Here is an 18533-nt window from a genome sequence, read left to right as displayed (position 1 = left end):
AAAGCTGCAGATCTAGCCCTGCTTCCACGGAATACTTTCTCAGTCCTCTCCTTCTCAGTCTATATCGGAAGGCAGGCGAAGGAATGAAAGGAGGTATTTGGCCTTGGGGAGCGTTTCTGGTGGGAAGTGATGTAGTGGGGAGGCTGTACGATAATCTCTCCGCTATCAGTAAGGCCTACTGGAAGGAGAGGCTGGTGTTCCATTTCCTACCTGCAAACCTGTCTAGTCAGCATTCTTGCTGATTTATTTCTCTCTGTGTTTCAGGAGGGAGGAAGAGGATGGAAGAGAGATGGCAGAGTGGAGAGCAGAGGCCACGGGCAGCCTCCAGTCTGGCCCTTTTTTGTGGCAAGGGCGCGTGTTTCTCAAGAGTCAGGTGGACTCTGTGGAAGATAAATCGTCTCCAGCTTTCTTGCTGGACCCTCACCCACAAGACTTGGTATACTGCTCGGTGCTGTCAGTGGGGTGATGGAAAAGATCGAGCTGAAGGTAGATCTTCCATGAAAACATATGGAGAGGACAGGCCCATCAGGTCTTCCCATATGTACCCCATGAAAGGAGTTTCAAACAAGAGCCTGTTATGCAGAGAAGCAGGGATCAACTAAGATAAAACTCTAGCAGTGGCCAGTTAAGAGAAACTTGCCTCAACACAGAAGAAGCCAGGCCTTCAAGAGGATGTTGAGGAAGTGGCTGAGAACCAGAACCATGACTTGTACCTTAGCACCCTAATTATCTAGGATCCCACTCAAGCCACGAGATCCACACACTAACAGGGTCTGATTTTTAGTAACTGAATTGACCAGAACAGTATCACCTAAGGTGTGGTTAAGGGATAGAAAAGATTCAAAAGAACAGCGATCGATGAAAAAATGGACTGTTCTTATGTTTGGAAGCCATCACACGGAGAGGGTCCAACAAACTGTTTACACTGATAACTGCCGGAACTAAAGCTCTCTACAGTGCACCAGCATTCCAGAAAGATTGTGTACAACCTACATAAATGAGTGAAATATAGCACACTTGTCCTCAACGAAGAAGAAATGTTCTGTTACAAAATAAGTATAAAGCAGGTTTGCTGAAACAAGTCTGGAATGTGGATCCTTTAAGGTGCTTCTTTTCCTGTTTCCCTGCTTTGTCTACTGAGACTGACATTTTACCACTTGGAAATGATGGGTGAGTCTGGTGGAAAGGGATCCACGTCTTGAATTGCAAATAGACTAGACAGTGATTATTAAGTCCCTAATGAATTGTTTTAGAATTGCTGAGTTTGAGTTGTCAGGAAGGTATCTAAGACCGAGACGAAGCCCCGAGGGCACAGAGGAGCTGAAAACTTAATATTGGGAAACACCAATGTATCAACCTTCAAAAGCAATTGTAGCTATAGCACCATCACTGTTGTCCTGTAAAGTACCTTACATTCCCAAGAGAGAGGCACTCGTGATACTAATTCAGGATACCGTTTTACGGAAAAATTCTCATGTAATCCTAAAAGTAACGCACTTAAAAAAACAAATAGCAGAATCAAAGAATTTTAAATAAACAAAAAGCACTGTATTAAGTCAGCTACCAAAACAATGAAGATTTACCTCTCTGCTTATTAGAAAAGTTATTGTTTAAAACATTGACAAGGGATTTTATTTCAACCAACGTAGTATGTTGCCTAGCACCGAACCGCTGCCCTGTCTGGAGGCAATCCTCCCACAAAGCAACGTACTCCTTGTGTGTAGTCAGCTCTTGCTGGGAAAAAAAAGATTAGGCAGGACCGTTTCTGCTTTTAGGTTTTCATTTCTAGGCACTGTCAGGACCCAGGGCCTGCGAGCCGCGCCTCCCCACATTCTGCGCACCCCGTTCCAGGGCGCGCGCCGAGGGAGTACCCACAAGCCCCCGCGGCGCTGCGAGGCTGGGCGAGGTCATCCGCGCTCCCCGAGACCTTGGCCCCCGGCTCGGCGGCGGGGGCGGGGGCGGGACGGCCGAGCCGCCCGCCAATCCATGTTTTGCAGGCAGGGAGCGCAGGGCCTCGGAACGGGCAGGGAGAACTGCCTAGCCCAGGACGGACACAAGGCCCGTCTTCAGAGCCCCCGAAAGAAAGCGAGGGAGGACTAGAGACAACAATAGGAAGGGACTGGAAGGGAAGGCAGCCCCCAGTTATCACCGCCTTAAAGCCAACTCAACAGCGAAACGCCTCTTTGCCCCGCACAGCCTGACGGGAGCCTCAGCCTCGAGGTACTGGCTGCGCCCGCAACGCGCCCCTGGCACCGCCCCCTGCCGCGGGGCACGCCGGGAGAGCCGAGTTTCCCCCTTCCTCTAGAAAACGGGCGAGACGAAGGGTATTTCCGGTGTTAACGACTATCTTTACGGAAGAGGTGGGGTTAATCCTGTCCCGCCCTTCCTGGCCGGCGGGGCGAAGACTGACAGTCTTCGGCAAGAGCTAAGGCCCGCCCCTGCACCGGAAGGAGGAAGGCGGGGGAGTCGAACAGGCGTCAGGCGCGGTGTCACGTGTCGCAACTGCTGGTGGAGAGAAAAAAAGGGCGGGACCCCGGACGGAGGGGTGGGGTGCCCTCCTTTCCCTTGGGTCACGCGCGGCAGGAAGTGGTTCCCGAAACGGAGTATTCGAGATGGGGACCGCCCTGGACATTAAGGTTAAAAGAGCGAACAAGGTTTATCACGCCGGGGTAAGTAGGGGTGGGTGTGCCTGCAGGTTCTGTTGTCTCCCAGGTCCCGCATACTTCTGGGTTTTCCTGGGCGGGGCAAGGCGCACCTCCAGGTAAGTCCCGGTCAGGTGCGGACCAGCCAGGTGCATCCCTGCCAGGTGCGTCTCGCTTGCGCGGCTGGCTGCTCTAAGAGCGGCCCCCGCCGGAGTCGCCGCCGGGGTTGGGGAGGCATGCAGGGCCGAGAGGCTGGCCCCAGGGCTGCAGCGGTAACTGTCGGGCCCCTTGAACATCCAGCTCGCCCTTGGGCCCCCGGGCTTGAGCTGTCGCCAAAAGCACTGAGGGGGGAGGAGCTTGATGACCAAACGCCCCGTTCCTCACTTCTAAGTTGAGTGCAAAGGTCTAAGGACAGAAAGGCAGAATTAACCTTGGAAACAGAAATACGCACTTTAGGCCGTGCTCAGCTTTAACACCGTACAAAAGTTATTCATTTGTCTGGTTTTGTTGTTTTAATAACATACAAAAGGAATAGCATATTAAAATGCAAGTCAGAAAAAATCTTAGCTATGCCATTAACAAGTTTTGGGCCACTGGCTGCTTAACCTCTTAGGGCGTCAGTTTCCTTATTTGCCAAATGAGGATGCAAGGTTCCTCTACCTCTAAGTCGGGGAATCTCAACCCTTGCTGTACTTCAGAATCCATCACTCAGGGGAATTTAAAAATACGCTAACTGGGGTCTCACACCCCGAGACACCAGTGATTCTGATGTGCGGCCAGGGTTGAAATCACAGCCAGCTCTCACACTCGGTAGAATAAAATTGAGAGTAGTGGTTGGTCACGTGAATGCAGGGAGGTCTCAAAAGGGCCGCTAAAGCCTTTCGGTGCAAGATATTTGCGGAAACCTAATATTTACAGATTCAATATGTCATCTCCAGATTATTAATTACAGAGGGGAAAAGTTACCTTTATAGTGGAGGAATCTGCTAGTCACCATCCTAACCAAGACCAACAATGAATACCACTTTTCCATCACTGTCATCACTAATGAGATTGACATGTTCTGGCATAACAATAGAGGGTTCTGGCATGAAAAACTGAGAAGGATACAACTCAACTATGTAGCCTTCCTGCCAAAAATGCTTAACTTCCCTCAGTTCGTAAGGAAACAGGCATATTCGTATTGAGAAACATTCTGTACAGTAATTGGCCTGGATTCTTCAAATATGTTAGTGTCATTAAAAAGAACTTTTTTAGATTCAAGAGATGAAAGGGATTTGAAAACCAAATACAGTACCTAATTTTTGATAAATTTGAATATGGGCTATATGCTAAATACAAGTTTTGTTTTGGTGTTAATTTTCCCAGTATGATATTCATATTTTGGTTATGTGAGAGAATACTCCACATACTGAAGTGCTTCGGAGTGAAGTGTCACAATAACTAAATTTTAAATGGTCCAGCCATATTGTGTGTGTGCGCACATATGAGGAGAAAGAAAGCAAATGTGCCAAAATATTAACAACTGGTGACTCTAGTTGAAAGTTATATGGGTCTACTTTGTATTCTTTATTGAGATCTAATGGTGTACAATTCAGTGGTTGTAATATATTCAGGGTTGTGCAACCATCACCACCATCTAATTTTAGAACATTTTTATCACCCCCAAAAGAAACCCTGTACCCCTGAGTAGTCATTCCTCATTCCCTCTCCCTCTTAGCCCCTGGCAATCACAGGTCTACTTTCTGTCTCAGTGGATTTGCCTAATTAGGACATTTCATGTATATGGGATCATACAGTGTGTGGCCTTTTGTGATTGGCTTCTTTCACTTAGCATAATGTGTTCAATGTTCATGCATGTTGGAGCATGTATCAGTTCCTCATTTGTTTTAATGGCTGAATAGTAATCTGTTGTATGGATATGTCACATTTTATGTATCCATTCATCTGCTGATGGACATTTGGGTTGTTTTCACTTTTTGACTATCATGAATAATGCTACTATGAACATTCTAGTACAAGTTTTTGTGTGAACATATGTTTGCATTTCTCTTGGATATATACCTGGGAGTGGATTTGCTGGGTGATATGGTAACTCTATGTTTAGTTTTTTGAAGACCTACCAAACTGTTTTCCAAAGCACCTGCACAACTTCACACTCCACTAGCGGTGTGTGAGAGTTCCAATTTTTCCTCTACTTTGTATTCTCATAACTTTTTTGTAGCTTGGAAAATATCAAAATAAGAATTGGGGGAGGCAGTGACAGGCGATATGTACACTTAACTTTAATACTTATTATTTTCATTCAGAAGTTAGCAGATTCCATTCAAAGATGTTATAGCAGCTGAGACGCTGAAACGTTTTCTGTGGTTTAAAATATGGTATCAGTAATGAAAAGTACATCTGAAAAAGTTGAAGCGATGGAATCATCCATTTGACCCAGCTGGAAGTCTTAACGCAGCCAGGACCACTCCTTGTGGGTGGCGGGGTGGAAGTGGGTATTAGCCCTGCTCATCCAGTGCACATCCCTTCATGCCAGGATTAGGAACAGAATCTGCACCTGTTGGCTTATGACAGTGTTTCCCAGACTTCACTTTTACACTTAATGTATTTTACACTAAATGCATTTTAAAAGGAGACCTCATATGGCCACTGTGAAAGAAAACCCTGTGTAACTTCTCCTAAATAGAGGCTTGCTGTGTACAGTTGACCCTTAAACAATGCAAGGGTTAGAGGTGCCAACCCCACGTGCAGTCGAAAATCTATGTTTCACTTTTGACTCCCCCCAAACTTGACTACCAATAGACTACTGCTGACCAGAAGCCTTACCAATAACATACATTGTTAACACATATTTTGTGTGTTATATGTATCATATACTGTATGCTTACAATGAAGTAAGCTAGAGGAAAGGAAATGTTATTTAGAAAATTGTAAGGAAGAAAAAATAGCATTTACAGAGCATTGTACTATATTTATCAATACCATAGTTTGTCTCTTTACAAGGCGACTCGTCTGTCAGTACCTACATCAATATTGTCTTATATGATACAAAACACTGTAGATGCTATATGTATTACTAACACTAGACATCAAAAATCAAGAGATAATGTGAAAAATAAATTCACATTTATTTACAGGCGTAACAATTCATGCCCTGATAATAAATAAGCGACAGTATGATTGCTTTGTGGTAGCCTAGCCTATACACCGATGTCACATTCGTGACATACCTAACTTTTTCTTAATTTTTTCCATGTTTCTAGGCTATATGGTTTTTCTTGTGAGTTTTTTTCAAATCGTCACAAATCTCAAAAACTTTTTCTAGTATATTTATTGAAAAAAATCCACCGTGAGCCCACACAGTTTAAATGCATGTTGTCCAAGGGTCAACTGTATATTTTTTAAAGCCAAAAAAAGTTATTAAATGAATAAATCTAATCACTGGACAAAAATATACACCTGGAATCACATGCTGTGACTCATGTGTTGGATGGACTCTGTCATCTGTGGTTAAGGATGGGTAGAGGAGGCAACCAGCACCATCAGGGCTGCTCCCAGAGATCCAGGGAGAAGGACCCTCCGAGGTCTCAGTGCCTGCAGACAGCGCGTGTCTCAAGCCCAGTTTGCACCATGGTTGTACAAGGAGGGTCCTGTCTTTCTCACCCTCTCCACTCTTGGCTGGCGGCAGGTGGAACTAATAAATACAAATTTCCAGTTTTCTCAGTACAGCTCAACAGCATTGGTAAAGATTCGGTTGCTATAAACCGGACTCATCCATGCGCCTGCCAGAACACAGCATCTGTAATTGTCCTGGTTCGCTCGAGGTGGCTGCCACCTGTGTTCTCAGGTTTTAAGTGCTTGTCATTCAAGTGAAACATACTTGTCCATGTAACGACGGTCTTATGTTCCACCTGAGGGACTCGGGAAACACTGGTGTAGGGTTTTGTGAGCCTGGCAGCATCACTCCCATTTTACTAACAAGGAAACTGAGGTCTAGACAAGTTAAGGAATTTGCCCCAGATCACCCAGCTAATGACAGCCTGGATTCCAATGCAGGTCATCAGATTGCAAAGTGTGTCCAGCCAACACTCTTATTACACCTCCTCCCTAAGAGCGCCCATTTTTGTGCAAAATGGAGGAGCTTTTTACGTAGGAATAGTAGTTATTAGTTTCCTACGAGTGCTGTGAATAGCGTTGTAATATTTCAGTTAAAAAGCTGTGGCGACTCCTCGGAACATGTGCAACCAAGTCTGTTCCTGTGCTTTTCAGTATCTTAGTTGTGGAAGCATTTGAAAATGGTTTTGATTCTGTGGACACCAGAGAACCTAAGTTATTCTGGGGTTTAAAATTGTCATTTGGGTTTTTCCTACAAAAAGACGCTCATTCAAAGTGGTGGTGTTTTTTAAAAAAAAATCACAGTTGATTAATTTTTTAAAATATAAACATAACATTTTACAGAAGGCTGGAAAGTGAAAAGTCAAGTTCTTCCTCTTTCTGACCCCTTTTTCTGTCCCTGGACGTATCCGCTGACAGTTTATGTACTATTCCAGGCATTTCCTGTGAGTAACAGTTGCACGTGTACGCAGACACGCACGCAGACATACACAAAACTTGTTCTTTTTGCTGAACGGTATATCCTTACCTTGGATACCTTTCCTTACACCACATCTTCATCAACTCATTCTTTTCAGACTGTTACTGAATCAAAATCGTTTTATTCAACCAGTGTCTGTGAATCTCCTTACAGGTCTGGAGAGAAGTAGGTAAAAAGAAAACAAAAGGTGCTAACGTACTTGTGCTGGAATGGGTGCATCTCTGGTGTGTGAGGGAGCTCAGAGGAAGGTGTAGTCGTTTGGGGGTGGGGGAGGGCCCTTCTGGAGCTTCACTGAGGCAGTGAGGCTCCAGCCTACTTCTGAAAGCTGTGTGCAGGGCCGGGGTCTCCCTCCCCACCTGGCACTGTGTGTGTTTCCATCAGAAGGAACAGACAGTGCGAGCACAGTGGGCAGGAGCTAGCAGACATTTGTGGGGCAGTGAGTCCAGTGAACGGCTTCTTTTACTCCATCTCCCCACCTTTCACTGCAGCTCATGTTCATCTCGTTTGACAGTGATTTGTCTTAATGTTTTTTTTTTTTTACATATTTACTGGAGTATAATTGCTTTACAGTGTTGTGTTAGTTTCTGCTGTATAACAAAGTGAGTCAGCCATACATATGCATATATCCCCATATCCCCTTTTCTTGCGTCTACCTCCCACCTTCCCTATCCCACCCCTCTAGGTGGTCACAAAGCACCGAGCTGATCTCCCTGTGCCATGTGGCTGCTTCCCACTAGCTATCCATTTTACATTTGGTAGTGTATATATGTCAGTGCTACTTTCTCAGTTCGTACCAGCTTACCCTTCCCCCTCCCCGTGTCCTCAAGTCCACTGTCAACGTCTGCGTCTTTATTCCTGTCCTGCCCCTAGGTTCATCAGAACCATTTTCTTTTAGATTCCATATATATGTGTTAGCATACGGTGTTTGTTTTTCTCTTTCTGACTTACTTTACTCTGTATGACACTCTCTAGGTCCATCCAACTCGCTACAAATAACTCAATTTCATTTCTTTTTATGGCTGAGTAATATTCCATTGTATATATGTGCCACATCTTCTTTGTCCATTCATCTGTCGATGGACACTTAGGTTGCTTCCATGTCCTGGCTATTGTAAATAGAGCTACAATGAACATTGTGGTACATGGCTCTTTTTTTATTATATAAATTTATTTATTTATTTATTTTTGGCTGCATTGGGTCTTCGTTGCTGCACGGGCTTTCTCTAGTTAAAGTGAGCGGAGGCTACTCTTCGTTGTGGTGCGCAGGCTTCTCATTGCGGTGGCTTCTCTTTTTGTGGAGCATGGGCTCTAGGCGCGCAGGCTTCAGTAGTTGTGGCACGTGGGCTCAGTTGTGGCACAGGGGCTCTAGAGAGCAGGCTTAGTAGTTGTGGTGCACGGGCTTAGTTGCTCCGTGGCATGTGGGATCTTCCTGGACCAGGGCTCAAACCCGTGTCCCCTACATTAGCAGGCAGATTCTTAACCACTGTGCCACCAGGGAAGTCCTACATGACTCTTTTTGAATTATGGTTTTCCTCAGGGTATATGCCCATTAGTGGGATTGCTGGGTTGTATGGTAGTTCTATTTTTAGTTTCTTAGTTGGTTTTTTTTTTTCTTGCAGTATGCGGGCCTCTCACTGTTGTGGCCTTTCCCGTTGCGGAGCACAGGCTCCGGACGTGCAGGCTCAGCGGTCATGGCTCATGGGCCCAGCCACTCCGCAGCATGTGGGATCTTCCCGGACCGGGACACGCACCTGTGTCCCCTGCATTGGCAGGCGGACTCTCAACCACTGCGCCATCAGGGGAGCCCCTATTTTTAGTTTTTTAAGAAACCTCCATACTGTTCCATAGTGGATGTATCAGTTTACATTCCCACCAACAGTGCGAGAGGGTTCCCTTTTCTCCACACCCTCTCCAGCATTGTTTGTTTGTAGATTTTTTGGTGATCGCCATTCTAACTGGTGTGAGGTGATACCTCTCATCGTAGTTTTTATTTGCATTTCTCTAATGATTAGTGATGTTGAGCATCCTTTCGTGTGTTTGTTGGCAATCTGTATTTCTTCTTTGGAGAAATGTCTATTTAGGTCTTCTGCCCATTTTTGGATTAGGTTGTTTGTTTTTTAGATATTGAGCTGCATGAGCTGCTTGTATATTTTGGAGCTTAATCCTTTGTCAGTTGCTTCATTTGCAAATATTTTCTCCCATTCTGAGGGTTGTCTTTTCATCTTTTTTATGGTTTCCTTTGCTATGCAAAAGCTTTTAAGTTTCATTAGGTCCCATTTGTTTATATTTGTTTTAATTTCCATTTCTCTATAGGTGGGTCAAAAAGGATCTTGCAGTGATTTATGTCATAGAGTGTTCTGCATATGTTTTCCTCTAAGAGTTTGATAGTGTCTGGCTTTACATTTAGGTCTTTAATCCATTTTGATTTTTTTTTGTGTATGGTGTTAGGAAGTGTTCTAATTTCATTCTTTTACGTGTAGCTGTCCAGTTTTCCCAGCAGCACTTATTGAGGAGGCTGTCTTTTCTGCATTGTATACTCTTGCCTCCTTTATCAAAGATAAGGTGACCATCTGTGTGTGGGTTTATCTCTGGGCTTTGTATCCTGTTCCATTGATCTATATTTCTGGTTTTGTGCCAGTACCATACTGTCTTGATTACTGTAGCTTTGTAGTGTAGTCTGAAGTACAGGAGCCTGGTTCCTCCAGCTCCGTTTTTCTTTCTCAAGATTGTTTTGGCTATTCGGGGTCTTTTGTGTTTTCATACAAATTGTGAAATTTTTTCTTCTAGTTCTGTGAAAAATGCCATTGATAGTTTGATAGGGATAGCATTGAATCTGTAGATTGTTTTAGGTAGTGTAGTCATTTTCACAGTATTGATTCTTCCAATCCAAGAACATAGTATATCTCTCCATCTGTTTGTATCATCTTTAATTTCTTTCATCAGTGTCTTAGTTCACCAATAGTTTTCTGCATACAGGTCTTCTGTCTCCTTAGGTAGGTTTATTCCTAAGTATTTTATTCATTTTTGTTGCAGTGGTAAATGGGAGTGTTTCCTTAATTTCTCTTTCAGATTTTTCATCAGTATATAGGAATGCAGGAGATTTCTGTGTATTGATTTTGTATCCTGCTACTCTACCAGATTCACTGATTAGCTCTAGTAGTTTTCTGGTAGCATCTTTAGGCTTCTGTATGTATAGTATCATGTCATCTGCAAACAGTGACAGTTTTACTTCTTCTTTTCTGATTTGGATTCCTTTTATTTCTTATTCTTCTCTGATTGCTGTGGCTAAAACTTCAAAACCTATGTTGAATAAGAGTGGTGAGAGTGGACAACCTTGTCTTGTTCCTGATCTTAGAGGGAGTGGTTTCAGTTTTTCACCACTGAGAATGATGTTGGCTGTGGGTTTGTCATATATGGCCTTTATTATGTTGAGATAGGTTCCCTCTATGCCTACTTTCTGGAGAGCTTTTATCATAAATGGGTGTTGAATTTTGTCAAAAGCCTTTCTGCATCTATTGAGATTATCCTATGGTTTTTATGCTTCAACTTGTTAATATGGTGTATCACATTGATTTGCATATATTGAAGAATCCTTGCATTCCTAGGATAAACCCCACTTGATTATGGTGTATGATCCTTTTAATGTGCTCTTGGATTCTGTTTGCTAGTATTTTGTTGAGGATTTTTGCATCTATGTTCATCAGCGATACTGGCCTGTAGTTTTCTTTTTTTGTGACATCTTTGTCTGGTTTTGGTATCAGGGTTATGGTCCCTCATAGAATGAGTTTGGGAGTGTTTCTCCCTCTGCTATATTTTGGAAGAGTTTGAGAAGGATAGGTGTTAGCTCTTCACTAAATGTTTGATAGAATTTGCCTGTGAAGCCATCTGGTCCTGAGCTTTTGTTTGTTGGAAGAATTTTCATCACAGTTTCAATTTCATCGCTTGTGATTGGTCTGTTTATATTTTCTATTTCTTCCTGGTTCAGTCTTGGAACGTTCTGCTTTTCTAAGAATTTGTCCATTTCTTCCAGGTTGTCCATTTTATTGGTATATAGTTGCATGTAGTAATCTTTCATGATCCTTTGTGTTTCTGCAGTGTCAGTTGTAACTTCTCCTTTTTCATTTCTAAGTCTGTTGATTTGAGTCTTCTCCCTTTTTCTTGGTGGGTCTGGCTAGTGGTTTATCAATTTTGTTTATCTTCTCAACGAACCAGCTTTTAGTTTTATTGATCTTTGTTATTGTTTCCTTCATTTCTTTTTCATTTATTTCTGATCTGATCTTTATGATATCTTTCCTTCTGCTAACTTTGGGGTTTTTTTTATTATTTCTCTAATTGCTTTAGGTGTAAGGTTAGGTTGTTTATTTCAGATTTTTCTCATTTCTTGAAGTAGGATTGTATTGCTATAGACTTCCCTCTTAGAACTGCTTTTGCTGCATCCCACAGGTTTTGGGTTGTCGTGTTTTCATTGTCATTTGTTTCGAGGTATTTTTTGATTTCCTCTTTGATTTCTTCAGTGATCTCTTGGTTATTTAGTAGCGTATTGTTTAGCCTCCATGTGTTCGTATTTTTTACAGACTTTTTCCTGTAATTGATATCTAGTCTCATCGTTTTGGTTGGAAAAGATACTTGATACAATTTCAATTTTCTTAAATTTACCAAGGCTTGATTTGTGACCCAAGATATGATCTATCTTGGAGAATGTTCCATGAGCACTTGAAAAGAAAGTGTATTCTGTTGTTTTTGGATGGAATGTCCTATAAATATCAATTAAGTCCATCTTGTTTAATGTATCATTTAAAGCTTGTGTTTCCTTAATTATTTTCATTTTGGAAGATCTGTCCATTGTTGAAAGTGGGGTGTTAAAGTCCCCTACTATGATTGTGTTACTGTTGATTTCCCCTTTTATGGCTGTTAGCATTTGCCTTATGTATTGAGGTGCTCCTATGTTGGGTGCGTAAGTATTTACAATTGTTATATCTTCTTCTTGGATTGATCCCTTGATCATAATGTAGCGTCCTTCTTTGTCTCTTGTAATAGTCTTTATTTTAAAGTCTATTTTGTCTGATACGAGAATTGCTACTCCAGCTTTCTTTTGATTTCCATTTGCATGGAATATCTTTTTCCATCCCCTCACTTTCAGTCTGTACGTGTCACTAGGTCTGAAGTGGGTCTCTTGTAGACAGCATATGTACAGGTCTTGTTTTTGTATGCATTCAGCCAGTCTATGTCTTTTGGTTGGAACATTTAATCCATTTACATTTAAGGTATTCTTGATATGTATGTTCCTATTACCATTTTCTTAATTGTTTTAGGTTTGATTTTGTAGGTCTTTTCCTTCTCTTGTGTTTCCTGCCTAGAGAAGTTCCTTTAGCATTTGTTGTAAAGCTGGTTTGGTGGTGCTGAATTCTCTTAAGTTTTGCTTATCTATAAAGGTTTTAATTTCTCTATCGAATCTGAATGAGATCCTTGCTGGGTAGAGTAATCTTGGTTGTAGGTTTTCCCCTTTCATCACTTTAAATATGTCCTGCCACTCCCGTCTTGGTTGCAGAGTTTATGATGAAAAATAAGCTGTTAACCATACGGGGATTCCCTTGTATGTTATTTGTTGCTTTTCCCTTGCTGCTTTTAATATTTTTCTTTGTATTTAATTTTTGATAGTTTGATTAATTTGTGTCTTGGCGTGTTTCTCCTTGGATTTATCCTGTATGGGACTCTCTGTGCTTCCTGGACTTGATTGACTATTTCCTTTCCCACGTTAGGGAAGTTTTCAACTCTAATCTCTTCAAATATTTTCTCAGACCCTTTTTTTTTTCTTCTTCTTCTGCGACCCCTATAATTTGAATGTTGGTGCGTTTGATGTTGTCCCAGAGGTCTCTGAGACTGTCCTTAATTCTTTTCATTCTTTTTTCTTTATTCTGCTTCCTGGCAGTTATTTCCACCATTTTAACTTCCAACTCACTTATCCGTTCTTCTGCCTCAGTTATTCTGTTATTGATTCCTTCTAGAGTATTTTTAATTTCAGTAGTTGCATTGTTCATCACTGTTTGTTTGTGCTTTCTTTCTTCTAGATCCTTGTTAAATGTTTTTTGTATTTTCTCCATTCTGTTTCTAAGATTTTGGATCATCTTTACTATCATTACTCTTTCTTTTTCAGGTAGGTTGCCTATTTTGTCTTCATTTATTTGGTCTTGAATGTTTTTACCTTGCTCCTTCGTCTGTAACATACTTTTGTCATTTCTTTTTTTTTGATGGGTGGTGCTGTATTCTTGTCTTACTGGTTGTTTGGCCTGAGATGTCCAGCACTGGAGTTTGCGGGCAGTTAGATAGAGCTGGGTCTTCGTGCTGAGATGAGGACTTCCAGGAGGCCTCACTCCAATTGGTATTCTTTGGGGTCTGAGGTTCTCTGTTAGTCCAGTGGTTTGGACTCAGAACTCCCACCACAGGAGCTCAGGCCTGACCTCCCGCCTGGGAACCAAGATCCTGCAAGCTTTGTGGAGTGGTTAAAAAAAAAAGGAAGAAAGAAAGAAAAAAAGGAGCAGTACAATATCAAAGAATAAAAAACAAAATAAAATTAGAAAGATAAAAAGTATATTAGGAAAAATAAAGATATAGTTGAAACAACGGCAAGAAGGTAAAATAAAACCACAGCAGAAAAAAGAAAAAACGGTGGGCAGGGGGAACAAGCCAAAAGGAGAGATATATCACTAACGAAGTATAAAGAATAAAATAAAATTAGAAAAATAAAAGATTTATTAGAAAGAATAAAAATATAAAAGAATCTACAACAGTGAATCAACAAGGTAAAACAGAACCCTGATCTAAAAGAGGAAAAAAGAAAAGAAAGGAAAAAAAAAAAGCCTTGGTTATGGGGGCAAAGTTTAGGGGCCGGGAGTTGGGGTGGTGTGGAGCTTAGGCAGGGGCAGGGTTCAAGGTGGGACGGGGCCTAGGCGGGGGTGGGGGGTGACGTTTGAGCATGTGATGGGGCCTCTACTTAGGGCCTGCGCAGAAGGGGACAGGCAGCCTGTGGGAAGCAAGGCCTCTGGAATGTGGGCTTCCAGAGTTTGGAGGTGGGGCCCTGGTGGGGGTGTGTGGGTGGGGTTTAGGCCCCGCACATTGGAGGTGGTCTCAGAGGGGGTCTCCGCGTTTAGGGGTGGGGCCCCGGGTAGGGGTGCAGGCACGGGGCTCAGGTTTTGCCCGACAGGAGGGAGGCTCCCAGGGCAGAGGCTTAGGCCCGGGAGCCAAAGAGGCTCCCCAGTGCCTAAGTGCACGGGGAAAGCACTGGCTGCGTTCCCTTCCGTTTCTTCATGCCCCTCCCCCACTTGACGATGTTTTTTGTTTTTTTTTTTAAGTGACTTTGCTATATTCTCTTCCCAGAATATTTATTTTCTTTGCCTTAGGTTTACTCTGCTCTTCTCCTGTGTTTTTTGTTTGTTTGTTTTGGCCAAGCCTGGCAGCATGCAGGGTCTTAGTTCCCTGACCAGGGATCAAACACATGCCCCTTGCAGTGGAAACGCAGAGTCCTAACCACTGGACCACCAGGGAAGTCCCTGTGTTCATTTTTTAACTTCATAAATTGGCTGTTTAGCTTACTAAATTGTAGCCATCTTTTTAAAATGCAGACACTTTTCTCTAAGTACAACTTTAGTTGCATCCCATAAGTTTTTGTTTTTAATAGGTTGGTGAATTATTGTAAAGCAGACGCCCTTGAAACCCCACCCAGGTCCTGCAGGAAAGGAGTAGGGGACCAGGAGAGAAGGAGAGATTGGAAGAAGTCGAATCACTGTCTAGATGCTGGCAGAAGGCGCTGTTCCAAAAGATGGTGCTGTGGGGATGTGGGAAGACCCCAAAAGAAGCTCCACTGCCCTGTCCCTCAAGATTTGATTCATAGTATTTTTATGATTTTCAACTTAAATTTTTTCTAATTTCTATTATGATCTTTTTCTTTGACATGTGACTTGCTTAGAAGTGTGTGTTCTAATTTCTGTTATAAAAACTCTCACTAGAGGCTTATAGGAATTCCCAAGTTGAATATTTAAATTTTAGAGAAGTCCTTATGAAAAGAGTAACTTTAAGCAGAAAGTGAGGTTGTGATGAAAAAGAATGCCAGGAAATTCCAGTGGTCAGAGGAAAGAAAGACTAACACGGGATTGTTTTCTATAATTTAGTAGTGACCTGTAATGGGTTACCAGCATACTTTATGTATACCGCAGTCATCACTCTGATTAACTTCTGTTGTAATTAATTTGTTCTCTGAGTCGGCCTAACTAAAATAATTTGTTTATATTTGTATTCCTAGGCCTTTCAGTACCTGCCACTTGGTAAGTGCTCAGAAACTTTATTAAATGATAGTTGAAGCCTTAAAACATAGACTTTAAGCAAAATTCATAAGACTAATAGTTTTATGAATGCATTGATCAGAAAAGGAAAACTATTGTTTTATAAGTATAGTACAGATTTTGCTTTGTAATTATAAATAATATTCTAGACATAAATTCTAGACAGATGCTGATAAGATTCTTATTTTGATGTATCCCCACAGCTACACATGACCCCCCCCCCCATTATTTGTTTGCTTTAGGGCGGTCATTCTTTTTTTTAAAAACAAATTTATTTATTTATTTTTGGCTGTGTTGGGTCTTCATTGCTGCACGTGGGCTTTCCCTAGTTGCGGTGAATGGTGGCTGCTCTTCGTTGCAGTGCACGGGCGTCTCATTGCAGTGGCTTCTCTTGTTGAGGGGCATGGGCTTTAGGCGCGCAGGCTTCAGTAGTTGTGGCACACGGGCTCAGTAGTTGTGGCACACAGGCTCAGTAGTTGTGGCTCATGGACTCTAGAGCACAGGCTCAGCAATTGTGGCGCATGGGCTTAGTTGCTCCGCGGCATGTGCGATCTTCCTGGACCAGGGGTCGAACCTGTGTCCCCTGCATTGGCAGGCAGATTCTTAACCACTGCGCCACCAGGGAAGTCCCTAGGATGGTCATTCATAAGAGAATGGTTCAAATAAATGTGGGAACAGGGACTTCAGACTTCCTGTGTATATGGTTATCTTCTAACTTAGAAAATTGTCCAGAATTTGATTCCCCAGAGTCTTTGTCACAATTTGCACAGCTCAGAGGCAGGAAACCTTCCTCAGAGCTTAAGCAATGCCACCTTCTCCCTGAGACGACTCATTGAATCCAGAAAGTTAATTTGTGTTTCCAAAGCCCCATATATGATACAGAGCAATCAGGAATGTGAAAAAAAATCCCTACTTGTGTATTTCCAGGGAAAATTCCTGGAAATTTTGAGGAAGAGAACACTTAACTGATACTGTTTTATGATAACATGGTACCAGTACAGCCCTTTCCAACACACAGACTGCTTTAATGTTCACAAATACTGAAGAGATGGCATTTCTCTCCCATTTTATGTGTGGGAAGACTGAGGCTTAGAGAATTCAGCGACATGTCAAGGGCATTGATGTAAGAGTGAATGTTTGAAATCACGTCTTTTTATTCCCAAGCCTGGAACTCTGTGTGCTTTCTCCAGGTCTTAATTCTCATCCGGAGGATGGAGCTGATACCTGCTCAGAGGCTTTGTTGTGAGAATTAAATGAGAGAAAGTTTCAAGACATTTACTATAGGTCTGACCCGAAGTAGGGGTCAAACGGCAGGTGGTGGTATCCTTACGCTTTTCCACAATCTCAGTTTGCACTTGCTCTGTCTGCCTTGTTGTTAATCATGTCGTTCATGCATCTTACAAATGGTGCACCTTACAAACAGTAAGGGCTTCTCAGATGCTGTACAGATTGCTGGATGTCTCCCCATGGTGAACTTGGAGAACGGAGGCCAGGGACCCGGGAGAGCATACAGATTACAGCATTTTGGGCACTGCAAGCTGGGTGTGGCTTGGGCTTTGTTATGTACTTCTTTGCTTGGTGCAGTAGATGTGTTCTTGAACCAAAAGTTTGACTCAAATGCATTCTAAATTGCATTATATTTTCAATGTACTAGAGCTTATTGGCTAAAAGAGACCTACAGTAAATCTTTTTGCAATGTAAATATAGTGCATTTGTTTTTATAAATTCAGAATGTTTTACCTTCTGAAACCCTGGCACATGTACTCATGAAAATGACACTGTTATATATTATGGTTGTGAAAAATATAAACGGGAGATTTACTGTCCAGCATAGCCAGGTTACAGTGATAAAGGATTTATGCATGGTGGGCTGATTACTGTTACCACAAGAACTTCTAGGTTTGCATTTTGTCTTGTTTGGCTTTCATGTAATTTCTTGTTTAAAAAAAGAAAAGTTTAAAGAGGAAAAACCCTTTATATGCCAGTTCATTATTATGAAGAAAAATTGCAAAGCTAGAATCGTATGAAAAAAAGAAGCCTAACTGTTCTAGTTTGTTCTGCTGGATTCTTGATTTGTGAATGGTCAGTTATAGTTGGATGCTGGTGCAAATTCTTAGGGTAGAACTTTGAGCTAGGAGGGATCTCAAAATAACTTTGTGGGAGGTACGAACCCATTAAGGAATGCAGTCATCTGAACCTTAAGTGGGTGTTTTTTCTCACTAATTATCTAATACTCCTGAAAAGGCTTGTCCAACCCTTATATAATGCATGAGAAGTATTTTCAGAGTTGTCCAATGCCGTTTGAACCCTGGGATGCAGTCAGAGTGTTCATTAGTTCTCCGTTTGGTGTTCGTTGCAGCAGATTCTGTCCTGGCCTGAGCATTAGTGACGCCTGCCTGGCCCCTGTGGGCGTGTCCATATCTAGACTCGGGACAAGTCTCAGCATGTCAGAGACACCCTTGACACTCCCCTCCCCCCGCCGGCTGCTCTGACTCTTGCAGGGTGGTTGGGTTTTCCCCCACCTTCCTCTTGATGCCGAGACCACAGTCCAGACCTCCTGGCCTTGTGTGGTCCTGGGTTCAGCCTGTGCAGCCAGCAGTGCCCTCTCCGTGGGCCGAAACCTGCAGTCTTTGACACCAGCCACTCCTGCAGTGACTGTCCCCCAGTGCTGAACTCCTAGCTGTGCTGCTCGCAGGCTGGAGAGTCAGCAGCACCCGTCTTCTCCTGTCATTCCCCCTCTCTGACCCCCTCCCCACTGCTGCCCCAGCCTGAGTTGGCAGAGCCCAGCTGCTCTCTTCTATAGGTGTCCAGTCTAGGTGACCCTCCTTAGAGAGGGTCCCCCCTCTCAACCTGCCAGGAGCTTAATTGCTACTGTCCTGCTTACCTCCCCCTCCCTGGTCCTGCGACTCTAAAACTTGCGCCCTCTCCCTCCCCACCATCCTCCGGGCTCAGCCAACC

The 18533-nt window shown here is 42.9% G+C and overlaps 1 protein-coding gene across 4 annotated transcripts in view; it reads left to right on the top strand.

Annotated features, from left to right (window-relative positions):
- Window positions 1-2612: 2612 nt before the first annotated feature.
- VPS26C (VPS26 endosomal protein sorting factor C) overlaps window positions 2613-18533 on the top strand; it is a 48618-nt gene continuing 32697 nt past the window's right edge. For all 4 annotated transcript variants that reach the window (XM_065876615.1, XM_065876613.1, XM_065876612.1 and 1 more), the window contains exon 1: window positions 2613-2669. In XM_065876615.1, coding sequence (XP_065732687.1) covers window positions 2613-2669 — 57 coding nt within the window. The remainder of the gene's footprint in view (window positions 2670-18533) is intronic.

Source organism: Phocoena phocoena, chromosome 4 (assembly GCF_963924675.1).
Source record: "Phocoena phocoena chromosome 4, mPhoPho1.1, whole genome shotgun sequence".
NCBI classification, from domain to species: Eukaryota; Metazoa; Chordata; class Mammalia; order Artiodactyla; family Phocoenidae; genus Phocoena; species Phocoena phocoena.
This window is presented reverse-complemented; position numbering and strand designations above follow the sequence as displayed.